Source organism: Vigna umbellata, chromosome 8 (assembly GCF_029865625.1).
Source record: "Vigna umbellata cultivar VRB3 chromosome 8, Vumbellata_1.0, whole genome shotgun sequence".
NCBI lineage: Eukaryota > Viridiplantae > Streptophyta > Magnoliopsida > Fabales > Fabaceae > Vigna > Vigna umbellata.
Genome location: NC_142172.1, coordinates 4,925,418 through 4,942,084, shown reverse-complemented (window position 1 = coordinate 4,942,084; position 16,667 = coordinate 4,925,418). Strand labels below are relative to the sequence as shown.

General features: G+C 41.5%; 1 protein-coding gene across 1 annotated transcript in view; it reads right to left on the bottom strand.

Moving 5' to 3' along the window:
- LOC148193888 (uncharacterized) overlaps positions 1–13,209 on the bottom strand; it is a 31,072-nt gene extending 17,863 nt beyond the window's left edge. The window contains exon 1 of the mRNA XM_088096424.1: positions 12,855–13,209. Coding sequence (XP_087952550.1) covers positions 12,855–13,209 — 355 coding nt within the window. The remainder of the gene's footprint in view (positions 1–12,854) is intronic.
- Between the last annotated feature and the right edge of the window lie 3,458 nt (positions 13,210–16,667).

Below are 16,667 nucleotides of genomic sequence, written 5' to 3'. Positions count from 1 at the left end.
TGGTGGAAGGACTACATCAATTATGAAGAAGATGGAACGTGAGCTTTAACAGGGTCAAGCTAGTGACGTTAAAGAAGCGCTTGCTGGGAGGCAACCCAGTAGATTTACAAACTTTTGATTTGGTTTTATAATTTGTAATTTGTGAACATTATTCTGAACATTATTTTGTTGGATTTAGCATCTACTGAAGGATGCTAGGTGGTTAAGTATCTACTGAAGGATACTAAGTTTGTAACACCTACTGATGGGTGTTGGTGAGAAGATTTTGCACCTACTGATGGGTGCTGGTAAGTTTGAAACACCTACTGATGGGTGTTGGTGGATTTTGGGTCAGGCTCGTGACGTTAAACAAGCGCTACCTGGGAGGCAACCCAGTTGATTGATTGTTTTTTGTTTGTTTAATTTAGTTAGGGTTTGCATAAGCATTTTTAACATTGAATTGCAGGGAACCTATGAGGGGTATGCTAGGAAGGCACGTAGGTCAAGAAAAGAAGGAGAAGGGCACATCAAGAAAGTGCCGCTGAGCGGCAATTACCGCTGAGCGGTACTATCGCAGATGGGCTTAAGTTCCCCTTAGCGGAACCCAAGCCCATTGGGGTATTTTTAAACCCTAAGCTGCGCGTTTTTACATTCTTTCAAGCTCTTCTCTGCACTAAGACTCCCACATATCTCCTCTTAGGTTTCCCACATCTTTTTACTCTTCCCTCTTTAGAAGATTTCTCTTCCACTCACTTTTATACTAGTGTGCCATCAAAGTTTGGGGTTGGAAGAGAACATTCTAGTTTGGAAGCATTCTCATATCATCTAGCATCTCCACCCAAGTAAGTAAAATGCATTTTGTTCATTCTAGGGTTCTTGAAATTGACTGTGATTGTCAAAGCATGAATATTTAGGGGTTTTGATTTCTATGCATGATTTGATGATATATTTGATGTTTGAACCGATTAAACTGCTTGATTATGAACTGGAAAACTGAAAATTGCATTTGGGTGGAGTTAGGACAGTTTAAAAACGAGATTTGCAAAAATCTGCAGATCACCGCTGAGCGGCATTTACCGCTGAGCGGCACTCTGCCAGATTTGCTTTTTCTGGTTTGTTGCGTGTTTGAATGTGGCACTGGTGGCGCTGAGGGGAAATTCTGTCCCTCAGTGGTGGTTTAGCTTCGAAAGGAGTTGTGTTCTGAGTTTACTAATGATGAACATCATGTTCTGTGGTTTTGGATTTGTGTTTGAATGCAGGAATGGCATCCTCTTCAGGAAAGAGATTGAAAACCATGGCAACCAAGAGAAAGGAAAAGGAACCAGAGCAGCCCCATAATGGCAGGTTCCTCTCTAGGAAACATGAGAAGCACTTTAGGGTGGTTCAGGACAGGAGAATTCTAATGGAGAGAAAGGTTGGAATGATACCTAACTTTGCTCCTCAATTTGGAGAGCAAGTGTTAGGGAATGATTGGGGGAAGCTAGCCACTTATCCATCACCTGCCAACATAGCTGTGGTGAAAGAATTCTACACCAATGCAAAGAAGATTGGTGATCATCCAGCTGAGAATTATTTGGGCTATGTTAGAGGCCATGCTATCAGGTATGATCCTGACTCCATCAATAACTTCCTGGATACTGTGTGGGCTGGTGAGCAATGCCAGTTTGCTCTTAGCATGGAGGAAGGTGCTGACTTTGAGGATGTTGAGAGAGTATTGTGCATACCTGGAGGACACTTTCAAAGGAATAGATCTGGAGCAGTGGTTAACATTAGGAGGACAGACTTGACTCCTCTTGCAAAGTATTGGATGGCATTTTCTCATGCCAACATTCAGCCATGCTCACATGTGTCAGATATCACTCTCAGCAGGGCACTATTCATCTATTGTGCTATCAGAAACTTGAATGTTAATATTGGGCAGGTGATAGCTGATGAGATTAGTGTGTGTGCTAACACCTCAAACAACAAAGCACCACTGGGACATCCTTCTTTGATCACTCACCTTTGCAAGCTAGCTGGGGTGGATACTTCTGTTCCACCATTTGAGAGGCCAAGAAAAGCTATAGATGAGGCCTATTACAGACAGTACTGTGGAGGTGAGGAGGCAGCCCAGCCAGTTCCACCACGCCAGGCTCGTAGAGAGAGAAGGCCAGCACAGGGCAGGACTTCTGCTGATACTCATGAGGCAGAACCATTCCAGATGAGGGACATGTATATGTCTCTTATAGGTGCTCAGTTGCAGTCCATCCACAGAGGGCAGGTGGCCACGGCTGAGATGATAGTGGGGATGTATGATACCCCTCCAGCACACAGGTGGACTATGGATGAATTCCATAATGTGGTAGCTTGGCCAGAAGAACCAGTATATGGAGGAGCTGGAGCAGCTGAAGCTTCAGCCAGAGATATGGAGGAAGATGAAGCAGAGGAGGAGGATGCATTTGATGAAGATGATGATGAAGAGGAAGAGGAAGATACAGAGAGCTCGGACTGATGAGGAGCTGAGATAGCATTTACTGATGAATGCTATCATATGATTATGCTTTTATGGTTTAAGTTTTCTGAACTTATTTGTTTTTGTTTTTAGATTAGGGTTCGATGTACTCTATGTGAAACCTGGTTTCTTGTGATGGTTTGCTATTAACTGTGATTGTGTGATAAGTAATGCTGAATGATGCTTATGATTGATTGATGTTGAGATGATGTGCACATTAAAATGCTTATACAGGTGATTCACAAGCTTTGTGAACAAATGCATAATATCATGATTGTGATTGTGAAATTAAGCAGGATGTGCATGTCAAATGTGAATGAGCTTATATGTGAGGTTTTGAGCTCCAGAGTTGTTATTGTTGAATGTTATTACTTTGAAAGCATGAATGACTTTGCCAAGGTTTTCTATGATTGAATCAATTGCTTGTTTTGCATCATATGATCAAAGGGCGTGTTTTTGAAACCCTTTTTATTGGCCAAATTCATAAAGTTAGCCTTCTAAAAGAGAACACGTTGTGTTCTATCCTTTGAACCCTTAGCCTTAAACATACACTGAACACCCTTGATTGAAAATCTTTACCTTGAGTTAAGTAGAAGATCTTGTGTGGTATTGTTAAATGTTCAAGTTTGGGGTTATTGGGGAAACATGAAAAAGGAAAAGCATTGAGCTAAGAACTAAAAGTAAAAATATGCAAAGAAAAAGCAAAGAAAAGAAAAAGAAGCAAAGCTCAATGCAAATGCAAAAAAAAAAAAGGCAAAAGAAAGTTGGGAATGAATAAGAATAATTGTGTTGTTATGATTCTCTTAACTCAAGGATTTTGTGATCCAGAAAAACCAATTTTCTTGTTAGCCCAGCCACATTATAAGCCATTGAAAAGTCCTTGTGATGATGCATGCTTGTGAATGTTTTTGATTGTGATAAAATGAAAGGCAAAGTTGATTCATGTGACATTGTGATAGTGGAGTGAATGAGTGAAACACTTTACCTCTTATACACTTGTGTGTTGAGTGAAACACTTTACCTAGTGAGGAAAGATTCCATAAGCACATGAACATCCATGATTAATTGATTGATCATTCATGAAAAATAGCATTTGTTGGAACTTAAATGACTTTGTGAACACTAAAGCATGTGCACATCTTGAATTAACTCTTGGTCATAAGTTTGAGTGAAGTTATTACTTATCTTGAAAAGAGGATTTTGAATGAGTGAACCATCATATGAATTGGTTGGAGATGGAGTTACATTTTGTTTGCTTGAGGACAAGCAAAGTTCTAAGTTTGGGGTTGTGATAACAGTTGAAAAACTGTTATTTTCATGCTTAAAAGTGATACTAAAAGCAACCTTTAGACTTAGAAACTAGCTTGAAATCATGCATTTTGTTTATATTTTCAGAAATAAGAGAGCTGGACAGGTTTATGCTTGATTTGAGTGTTTTTGTGCAGGTTTTGAGGTGAATTTGGTGAAAGAAGTGAAGAATGAGAGAGAGGACATTAGAAAAGACAAGAAAGAGTGTAAAAAGAGAAGTCGAAGGCACCGCTCAGCGGCAAACTACAGCTGAGCGGCACTCAAGAGGTGGCGTTGGAACCGCTGAGGGGCAAATGGCCGCTGAGGGGAAGAAAGAAGACGCGTAACCACCGCTGAGCGGTAAATGGCGCTGAGCGGCACTTTTTGGGTTTGGGCTTTTGTAATCTTTTGTAACTCTAGATTAGTATATAAGGGCTTGCACGTCCTTTAGTTAGAGATCTTTGGCAGAAACGAGGCAAACACTCTCTCTTTCACCCCTTTGAAGGAGGATCTTGGATGCTCAGGCTACCTCTTCCACTTTATTGGGTTTATTCTTTCATACTTTCATTGTTATTCATCTAGGTTCACCATGAATATGGTGAACTAAACCTTGTATGTTTGTTGGGGAATCAAAGTAATCTCTTGAAGCTCTCATATATGGATTTGTTGAGTACATCTTTGAATTAAGACATATGCTTTCTTTCATCATTAGTTAGGGTTTTTCCTCTTTGCTCAATGCTTGCATTGTTTAACTCATTCTAATGCATGATTATTGGTTTTGTTGATACGGACACGTACGGGGAAATCTAGATCCGGGGAATTTCTCCCAATATTATACTGACAATATTATATTGGTTGCCTTTAAGCTCCTGCACTCATGAACTAATCATTAGGAATGCTAGGAATTGTATGAACTATTTGATTAGGGAGAAGCCATCTAGAATGGTACATTAGAGAGTGGCATTAACAATGATGATTTGAATGTTGAATTCCTAAAATATATGAGAGTGGATGAGATGAAATTGACCCCCAACAACATATTCATTCATATATTTCCTTGAAAGTGTTTATCTTTTGTCTTTGTCATTGATCAATTCATGCATACATATTTAATTTTCGTCTTTGCATATTAAACTTCAATTATTGTGTTCTTAAGTCTTAGCTAATCAACAAATCACATAACTAAACTAGGCCGTGAGTCCTTTGGGAGAACGATACTTGGTCTTACCAAGTTTATTACTTGAAACGATTCGGTCATACTTGCCGATTGTGAAACAAGTTTGTGACATCATATTTTGGTGCTTACAAATTTGTCCATCAACGCTGCGGTGGATAATACGCTTGTTGTTGTTGAGGCCTAGCTTGGTGAACAAACGTGGTGTTAGCAGCATAAGGAGGCGGGTTTAAGTATGGTCGATAATTAGGATTGGGAGCTCGTCCTCTCCACGCAGGCATTACCGACGCAGCATGTACCTCCCCCTCTTTTTTCTTCCCCTGATTGAAGCTGGGCTTTTTGTAGTTTGTAGCTGCAGGTGGGCCATATGCTATCTTCCCGTTTTTCAATCCAATTTCTATCCTCTCACCAATGATGATGGTGTCAGCAAAATTGACAGATACATTCCCAACCATATGTTCATAAAATGGCGGCTGGAGTGTGTTTACGAACATCGACACCATCTCCTTATCAAACAACGGCGGCTCAACTTGAGCAGCCAACTCTCTCCATCGTTGGGCGTACTCTTTGAAAGTTTCATTATCCTTTTTGGTCATATTCTGCAGCTGCAGACGGTCCGGAGCAACATGAGTATTGTATACATATTGCTTTACGAAGGCATCAGCTAGATCCACCCAACAACGAATTCGGTATGGCTCCAGGTGGGTGTACCAGTTCAATGCCACCCCAGCCAAACTTTCCTGGAAAACGTGGATGAGTAGCTGCTCATCATGAGCATACGCAGCCATCTTTCTGCAGTACATGGTCACATGGCTTTTAGGGCAAGTGTTACCCCTATATTTTTCAAACTCCGGCGCCTTGAACTTAGGCGGGATTTTCAAGCCCGGAACCAAACTCAATCGGGCCGCATCTCCAAACCCGTAGCTCTCAACTCCCTCAACAGCTCTCAACCTCGCCTCCAGACTTTCCAACCTACCCGTAGCTCCAACGAGGCTACCGAATCCCCCAACCATCGTGGCGTGTGGTGCAGCTTCGGCTGAAAAATCCTCCCTAGCAACCACAGGCGGTACTGGGGTCACCCGAATTCCATCAGTGGTGTTGGTCTCATTCATTCCCGTGCCCACCATGGGAGCCGACACTAAGACAGGTCCCTGAGTGCCGGTGGTTGGTGGTATATTGACAGTCGCGGGGAACGAGAATGAAGCGTGCTCAACTTCTGAGTACTCTCCTACAGGAGGAGTGTAACCCGGAGGTAAACCATACAGTGGGAAAGGAACAGATTGGCTCGCAGCGTTGAACATTGGAGGATAAGGGTGAGCATTCCCCCCAACATGCGCAGATGAAGACTCTCCAGTAGTCTTCATGGATTCAAGCGTCGCCAAGATCTGGTCGATCTGGTCCTTCAACTGGCCAACATCCGTTTTGAGAGACTCCTGTGACTCCTCCCAGCTCGCCATGGCTTTTGAGTTTGCCCGGGTCCGGTAGGGATGTCGTGGAAATTTGGTCGTCGTTTTTTCTCACGCGTACTGCTTTATTATTTTAATTAATTAGATGGAAATGAAACATGCTGAACAAAAGAAAAGATGATGCATGCTAGTAATAGGGGGAAATCACAAGATTGTAATGACATCACTGATGGAAATTAACACAAGCAGATGCTAAACAACGTCCCACACCTTTTCATTTAAAGGGAAACAAGTTCATTACATTTCTTACAGGAAACAAACCATAAAGATCCCTAAATACATCAATTCCTAGTCCGAGTGATGAGGGATTTCATCTCGTCTATCAACCGTTTACAGTGATTAATAAAAAGCTCTATCTCTACTGGTGGGCTATAAAAGTGGGTACTCGCTTCAGCTTCCGACACCATTCTGGGGATGTCTTCAATTGCCCCATTTGCCAAAGCAGCCAACTGAGAGAAGCTTTCCTTCCAATGCTTTACGGCCGTTTCTTGCTCTGCGATGTGCTCTTTCATTCGCTTTATCAAGGCCTGATGCCTTTCTTCAAATTCCATCGACCTCCATCGCTCCTCCTGCTCCTCGATGTAATCCTCCATCTGCTTTAACATGGCTCGATATTCCCCTTCAGCCTCTGCCAGCTTCCAGCGCTCCTGATTCAACTCCGCTTCAAATGATGTAGCCATTTCCTTCATCTGATGCCCCGATTCTTGTACTTGGACTTGCGCTTCCCTTAGTCTTTTTAGGGCTTCCCTCTTATCCCTCTTGGCTTCTTCATAGAGTTGTTTCCACTGTCTGCCCTCTTCTAGAGCCACATTCTTCTCATTCACCCTCATGGATAACTCCTTACTTGCGGCCGCAAGATCCTGTTTTACTCGGAATGTATAATCTCTCTCTGCCTTCTGGCTTTTGACAATGTTTTCATAAGCCCGTGACTTTTCTTCGTTATCATTCCTCATATCCACAAAATCATTGCGAGCTTTCTGTAATTCATTTTCCAACCTAGCATTCCTCACCCTCAATTTCTCCACCTCAACCTTCAACTGTTTCACCTCTTCACTTTCTGGGGCTTGGAATGTCCCTTCACTCGCCGATTGTTCATTGATGGGCTTGAAAGGCAACTTGACTTCTCTTACCCTCTCCAAAATCCAGGTATGATAACTAACTCTGCTATCAATCACTCCACTCCTCAGGTCCTTCTCTGCTCGCACCACATTTTCCCAGGCACTTCTGACTCTCCTCAACATTTCAGTACAATGTCCGTCCTCATAGTAGATGAAGAAGGCTGTGAGATAATCTGGTGAAGGCGCTCCCTTCATAGGATATCCGAACTGTCTCTGGACCAAAACAGGGTTGTAGTTAATACAATACCTAGCACCTATGAGAGGTATGTTAGGGAAGTTGCCACAATGTTGGATAGATGGTTTAGTCTCAAGCCAAGGAAGGCGCCACTTTACGTTTCCTTCTCTCAAACCGGCAAAGAAAAGAGCCCACCCATTACCTCCTTGATGCGACAGATTCTCAGGTGAACTCCTAACATCGATTACCCCCTTAAATACTCGTGCCGTCATCCACGCATATAATGCTGGCAAACAACAAAAAATCTTCTTCCCTTTTCTCTCATGGCAAAAATTCATAGTCCCATACACATCTGCGAGGACTGCTGTTACGGGGTTTTCTGATCTTGTCTTTTTTGCCACGAAGACATCAATAGCAGTGTAATCTACAAAGTCTTCCAGTTTGGGAAACAGGACAATGCCAAACACAGTGAGGGCTAGTACATCCATGAAGGTCTCCCATTCTTCCCTATTGCCCAGGTCATGCAAATACTGTTCAAGGTATCCTTGTGTCAGCCCCCGAATTTGATGTCTCGTTATCAACCGGTTCTCCAATTCATTGGGCTGTAATTTCATTATAACAGCAAGGGTAGAAACAGAGGCATGATGCTCCAAGTGCTGATATGGCTTGGTACCCTCTAACGGCAAGCCCAGAATATGCTCAAATTCTTCTACAGTTGGCGCCAGCTGGAAGTCCTGGAAGGTAAAACATCTCAGGGGAGAATCATAATACTGAGCTAGAGCCGTAATAGCGGGCAACTGTACTTTCACCTCCATTAAACTCAACAAATTCCCATATTTCCTCCCGAAGGCTTCTCTCTGTATGGTCTTGAGTCTTCGGCCTAAATTTATCAACCCGGTCAAATTTCCAACATGTGTCCTTAGGCTAGACTTCTTTCTTAAAATGGCGGAGTTGGTATGCAGTGTAGCATCAGATCTGGTGTCAACATCCATATCGTGTGAAGTCAAGTGTATACCTGTGATTTCCCCTAAAACCAACATGTTACTAAATGATGCATGAATATGATGCATGATAATAAAACAACACGATGAATCAAATGCATGCATGGTATGAAAATGCAATAACATAATTTTCGAAAGAGAACGAACAGCGTGAGGATTACAAGAATACACGTTTCTCCCTTTGTGCCCTAATAAAGGTTCAATGGCTTGGATTCGAGGTCAAGTATATGCAATCTCACAAGGATGGTCTCCTGAACCTAGAGGTCAATGGTCACTAGAGCTATGGCCCCCTTCATAGCATCTCCACAACAGTCGAGTAATCAACTAGATGAGGAGACACAAGTGAAGAGAACAAACTCTAGCTGGAGTTCTCACGACAGCCAGACAGGAAGTACATCCCAGAATGACACCGCTACACAACTCCTCTAATTCTAAGTTGCGCTCAGACCCGGGTATAGGGCCCCACTCATGATATGCACAAAGTGTGTGTGTGAAGGGAGAATGCAATGCATACCCAAACCCTCACCTGCAAAACAACCAGAAAAATTCCCAGGCAGATATAAACATGTTTTCTACCCTAGGGTTCCATATTCAACAATTCACATGCAGTTATTCCAACTATCAAACACAAATAAAGAAAAAAAACGGGGGAAGAAAAACACAAAGAAAAATCATGTCAAATTCACGCATCTAATTAAATGGCCTGACTCTCGCCGTCCCCAGTGGAGTCGCCATCTGTCGCAACCGGAATCGCGACGGGACGACGATCCAAAAAAGAGAAACGCGGGTTTTAAAAAGAGATTTTGGAGTCGCCACCATAGTTTATTCTGGAAAACTACGGAAAAACCATAAAACGATAAAGCACGGTCCACGAAAACCAAAGATTGGGTTCGGGAGTCGGTTACGCGTGGGGAAGGTGTTAGCACCCCACAACGCCTGCCCTAAGGCAGTACCTTTAACTAAATGCACGAATATGATGTGATTTTCAAAATGTTTAACTATCCCCTAAAATAAAATTCTAAAATAAACAAAACATATTTTTTAGTTTTTTGGGCCCGACAAGGATTGACCTTGCTCCTACGTATTCTCATTCAAAATGAGAAATCAGGGTTACGTAGTTCTTTTAGAAAACTGCTAGCAAATTTGTTTGAAAATTGTTTAGAAAATTTTGTTTGGAATATGATTATGGGTAAATTTGGATTTTTGGGAAAGTGAACCTGACAAGGGCTAGCCTTGCTCCTACGTATCTCCACTTTTGTTGGAGAATCAAGGATCACGTAGTTCTGGGTAGCAAGACTATTTGTTGTTTAAAATTGTTGATGTTTTCGGGTTTTTTGAAGATTTTATACCTTTTTTTGTATTTTGTTTAAGAAAGAGAAAAGGTTGTTAGCACAAGGACGATGCGTGCGATCACACATGTGCATAAACCTTTAAAACATATTTTTTGGTTAATTTTACTTAAGGAAAAGAAAAGGTTTTTAGCACAAGGACGATGCGTGCGATCACACATGTGCCTAAACTTTTAAAACATATTTTTTGTAATTTTAATTAAGAAAGCGAAAAGGTTTTTAGCACAAGGACGATGCGTGCGATCACACATGTGCCTAAACCCTTAAAACATTTTTTGTAATTTCAATTAAGAAAGAGAAAAGGTTTTCAGCACAAGGACGATGCGTGCGATCACACATGTGCCTAAACCCTTAAAACGTATTTTTTGTAATTTTAATTAAGAAAGAGAAAAGGTTTTCAGCACAAGGACGATGCGTGCGATCACACATGTGCCTAAACCTTCAAAACATATCTTTGTAATTTTATTTAAGAAAGAGAAAAGGTTTTCAGCACAAGGACGATGCGTGCGATCACACATGTGCCTAAACCTTTAAAACATATTTTTATAAATTCCTTTATTTAAATTGTAAATATTGCATTATTAAATATATATTTTAGGATAAGTAAATATCTAGAATAAGTAGATAGAACAAAATAAAATAATAAATAAAAATAAAAATAAAAATAAAAGAAATAAATAAAACAATTAAAATAAGATAGACAAAAATAAATAGAATAAAATAAAATAAGAAAAACAAACGAATAAAAATAACGAGCGTTGGGGAAATCATAAACGGACGTTGAGAATGAGGAGAAATAACGAGCGTTGGGGGAATTATGAACGGACGCTGAGAAAAATAGCCTGGACGACGAGCGTTCCTGGGTGATATGACGAACGTATGTTGAGTAAAGGAGCCTGGATGACGAGCGTCCGTTGGGGAGAGTTGACGAACGTACGTTGAGAAAAATAGCCTGGATGACGAGCGTTCGTGGGTGATATGACGAACGTACGTTGAGTACAGGAGGGTAGATGACGAGTGTTCATTGGGAAAGGAGGTTGAGTGACGAACGCTCGTTGGGGACGAGCGTTCGTTGGGACGAGCGTTCATTGGGCGATTGTTGAACGGACGCTGGGAAACGGGCTGAATGACGAGCGCTCGTTGGGGACGAGTGTTCGTTGGGGAACTGGTGAGCGGACGCTGGGAAACGGGCTGAATGACGAGCGCTCGTTGGGGGACGGGCTGAATGACGAACGCTCGTCAGGGGACGAGCGTTAGTTGGAGAATTGGCGGACGGACGCTGGGAAACGGGCTGAATGACGAACGCTCGTTGGGGACGAGCGTTCGTTGATGAATTGGCGAACGGACACTGGGAAACGGGCTAAATGACGAACGCTCGTTGGGACGAGCGTTCGTTGATGAATTGGCGAACGGACGCTGGGAAAAGAGGCTGAATGACGAACGCTCGTTGGGGGACGGGCTGAATGACGAACGCTCGTTGGGGACGAGCGTTCGTTGATGAATTGGCGAACGGACGCTGGGAAAAGAGGCTGAAAGACGAGCGCTCGTTGTGGACGAGCGTTCGTTGGGGAGATGGTCACCCAAACGGTCCGTCCAAGAAGTTGACGGACGGACGTTCGGAGAGGGGGTAGATGACGAACGTTCGAAAAAGGCCGAAAACGTGCGTTTATTATGGGCTTGGCCCACCCGGGTGGTTTCTACCCTAGAATTCCCCTAGGGGTTCTCTGACTCTACACTCAATGCTGCTTCCCTCCATCGAGACCCAGGTCTCTTTCTCTCTCTGACCAGGAAAAGCTAGGGCTGGGATTGCCTCCCTTGAACACCTGCGCCATTACTTCTTCCAACCAGCCACCGCGCCACCACCTTCCACCCGTCTCGGCGTCGGCGGCGACCCCAAGCACCACCGAAACCACGGCCGGCCACGGCGTTCTCTCCCCCTCTCTCTCTCGCACTAGCCTAGGGTTGAGGCTTTTCCACCTTGGGCACCTCCTGCCGCCGCCTCTGCCAGAGCCGGCCACCGTTGCCTCTAGCTGGAGCGCGCTTCTTCACCGGCGCCACCAGTGTCACTTTCCTCCCTCTCCGTTCGAGGGCTTTCCCGACTGCTAATCGTCCCCGCAAAACCACATTTCCCTCTCTTCTTCCCCTAATTTTTATCGTTTTTTATTGATTTACTGATTAATTTGAAAATTACGAGTGTGTGTTGTGTACATCTGAATGTGAGGGGTGAATGCTGGATTTGTTCTGCCTTACGTGTTGATTGGGTTATGCTTGTTGGAGGTGGCGTCGAAGATGTTGGGGAGATGAGAGTGATGGTGCTGGAAGTGGTGCTGGAGATGAAAGTGGTGAGAGGAAGAAAAGGGATGTTGAGAGTGGATTATGGTTGAAGATGGAGATGAGGTGTTGAAAATGAAGAAGGCAAGGGATGAAAATGATGGGTTGGCCGTGGGGTGTTGGTAGTAGTGTTAGAGATGATGATGCTGGAGGTGGTATAAGGATGAAGATGTTAGGTGCCCCCGTGGAATAAGGATGAAGATCATAGGTTGTTTGGCTGTGGGATAAGGTGTTGTTGATTGGAAATGAAGGGAGACTTGAAGGGTGCGAATTGGGAGTGGAAGAAAAAGGTGGCTGAAAGGGTGTTGGTTACTATAGTAGCCGGAGACGATGGTGAAGGTTCATATACAGGACAAATCTTAAACAGAGCAATATCAAGCGTAAAAACGCAACAACAAGTATAAAAAGGCAATGGCAACCATAAAAGCTCCAGTGTTCATCCCATCATACATGACAATATGAACGAGTGAAGTAGTTGCTTACCTCTTGGAGCTCCTATGCTCTTGCTTGGCGTCTCTAGCGGCTGCTGCAACTGCGAGTGAAGTTGGTGCTGGTAGTGAAGATCTCCAGGAAAATCCCCTTCTCCCTTGAGTGGCTGACTTCTCCCTTCTCTTTGCTGTAAAATCCCTTCTCGTTCTCCTTTGCAAAATGCCAAAAAAATCGAAGCCCCATCCTCCTCCCCGTGCTTGTCTTTTGTGCCATTTGTATACCCCCAAATCCAACCATACTCAATTTCGTATGCCCTGCCATCACCCCGCGTCCTTACCTGCAGAAACGGTTTTCTGCCCCTCACTCTCCAACATACGTACTGTTTTTTTGTCTCCCAATCCGAAAACATTCTCTCCTTTCTCATAATTTTCTTCTTTTATTTTTTTTTTTTATTTTTATTATATATATATATATATATTTTTTTTTATTAAATTTTTTTTTTAAAAAAAACCGTATTAATTATATTAAGCAAAATAAACTTTAAATAGGTAAAATTGAAGATGAAAATAAAATAAAATAAAAATAAAATAATAAAAGTGTAAGAAAAATATATTTGCATATATATGAAGAAAAATAAGATAATATATGTAAATAAAACTAGAATAATACAAAAATAATAATAACAATAAATAATAATAATAATAATAAAAAAAAATGAGAAAAGAAATAAATAAAAAAATAACAATAAATAAATAAATAAAAGATAAAAACGAAAATAAAAGATAAGAATAAGAAATAAAAATGAGTAATAATATAATAGACTATAGTAAAGCCAAAAACGATCCGGACGAAATTTGGTATTGACAACGTGTATAATACCAGGTCCATCTAATCTGAAATTAGCGATTGATGTTTATTTGGAGCCTTTGATTGATGAATTGAAGAAGCTATGGAATGATGTTTGGACGTATGATGTTTCAAGGAAGCAAAATTTCCTTATGAGGATAGCTTTGATGTGGACTATTAATGACTTTCCAGCATATGACATGTTATCTGGTTGGAGCACGCATGGTCGATTAGTTTGTCCACATTGCATGGACCATACAAAGTCATTCCAATTGAGATATGGTAGGAAAAGTAGTTGGTTTGCCTTCCATCGACGATTCTATCCCATTGATCACCCCTTTAAAAGAAACAATAAGGCATTTCGCAAAGGGCAGGTTGAAACGGATATGCCTCGCCGAAGTTGACTGGATCACACGTTTGGAGAAGAGTGAAAGACTTGTCAAAAGTCACTGAATGTGGCCAGAATTGGATAGAAGGGTTTGGGGGGTGACATAATTGGACTAAAAGAAGCATATTTTGGGATCTTCCCTATTGGAAAGACAACTTGCTAATACATTCTTTGACAATGTCTTCAACACAATTATGAATGTTATTGGGAAGAAAAAAGATAATGACAAAGCAAGAGAAGATTTACCTTTGTATTGTGGGGGAAAAGACTTAGAGTTGAAGGCGCAAGCTAACGGTCGATTGTTCAAACCAAAAGTAAATTACACCATGTCAAAAGACGATGCAAAAATAGTTTGTGGATGGATCAAGGAGCTTAGAATGCCAGATGGATATTCTTCTAACTTGTCCAAATGTGCCAATGTTCATAACGGTACTATTCAAGGGTTGAAGAGTCATGATTGTCATGTATTCATGGAGACTTTCATCCCTCTTGCGTTCAATTGTTTGCCAATGCACGTGTTAAATCCACTAATAGAAATCAGTAACTTCTTTAAAGATTTGTGTTACATGACACTAAAGAAAAATTCCCTAAGAAAGATGGAAGAAAATATTCCAATTATTATCTACAAATTAGAAAGAATAGTCCCTCCTGCATTATTTGCTTCAATGGAGCATCTTCTAATTCATCTTGCATATGAAGCTTGGCTTGAGGGACTAGTGCAATACAGGTGAATGTATCCCTTTGAAAGGTTTATGGGAGAATCCAAACATTTAGTTAAAAATAAAGTTAGAGTAGAAGGATCAATTTGTGCAGCTTACTTACACAGAGAGACAACATATTTTTGTTCACATTATTTCAAAATCTTCATGTTGTCCCCCACTAATGTCAGAAATGAAATGCAATGGCAAGCTGGACCATGTCAAGGTGCATGATCAGTTTTTTGACAATCAGGCCATCATGTAGGGAAAGAATTCACTAATTGGTTAACTGATGTTGAATTCAACTTTGCTCATGTCCATGTCTTAATCAATTGTAGTGAAGTTAAGTTGTATCTTGAGTATGTCATCATCCAACTCTTACCTTTGAAATGGTTAAATTGTTATACACTAATTCATTTCATTCGCACCAACTCATTTCTTGTGGCTGAGCAAGTCGCAGAAGGAAATGCTTCTGCTCGAATACACTAAGATTTTCCTCAATGGTTTAAAAATCAGGTCCGTACTTTTTCCTATGTTTTGAGCAAGGTTAATTTCACTCTTGCTGTAAAAAAATTTTGGTATCTTTGTAGGTTTTTAACCAGGCATTAACTCCAACGGTTCAAGAGTTAAGACATCTCTCCAATTAGCCAATGAGATGTGTGAAAGAATGGCACACTTACTTCACCAATGGTTACAAATTCCATACACATGAATGGTCTAAAGGAAAGAAAACAACAAATTGTGGTGTATACGTCAAGGGCCTTATAGAGGGTTGTTATGATGATTTATGAGGCATCATTCATAAAATATATGAGCTAGAGTACATGATGGACGAACGCCTGAGGAGAGGACGAAGGTGCGTGTCGCGATGTCCTTCGAAGCTTCCTCCAGAGATGAACGCAGCGGAAAATGATGACGAAGCTCTAAATCGAGAGACAGACTCAAGAAAAACCTAAGATCTAAGGTTTAAACGGTGGAAAACCTAGATTGTTCGGTGGAAAGTGGATTAAACGGTAGAAAGGAGAAAACAATCGGTGAACTCGAAAGGTAAAGTGAGAATGATGAAGGAACCCTAAGTTTGGATGAAGATGTTCGGTGTAGAGGTTTATAATGGCTGAGACGAAGCAAAGAAATGAAGGAAGAAGGAGATTCTAGTAATAAAAGGCTTACTGTGCAGAACCCTTGAGAGGAACAACTCGCGAGGAAGGAGGCGAGAGAGTGAAATGCGAAATGAAGTGGTGCGTGTCTGATGCGCGAGAGAAAAATGAATGGAGAGCGCTGACGCATACGGGGTGGCAGCGAAGGACAGGTATCGTGGGATGAGAGAGAAAGCACAGTGAAAATGGAAGGAGAGTGTGTGCTTGGAAGGTGGCTAGAGGGAGTCTTTGGACTCTCTAGCCTATGACTTTCAAGAGAGAATAGTTTCTGATTCAGAAAACTCAATTCTCATTAATCTCAAAAGTGAATGATATAGTGATGGAGACGGGTATTTATAGTAACCCATGCTCCTTACAAGCTAACCTATAAAAGGTAAAAATACTAAACAAGGACTACGTCGGGCAGGATTACATCATACCCTCCCTCTTAAAAAAAGATTTGTCCTCAAATCTGGCATCGCCTTATGAAGAAGCTCCACGTAGTCTTGGGAGCAAAGCCATGAAGTGGCCTTATTACTTTAGATCTATTTTTCTTCCTCTTGGATCAAACACGAATCTGCAATACACATCAAATATATCTTCAGTTAATATCAATCCAAGAAAGAAATTTTCTTTAAAGACAAGAGAATAAGAACTTCTAATACTTTGATATGTAATCTTTGAAAATTTTAGAAGTCCAAATTCAATTTTGTCTTGAGTTAAGTGTTTTCTTAAAGATAAGAATAACTCAAGATTTGAATTGTCATATTTTGAAAATGTTTTTATAGAATATATAATG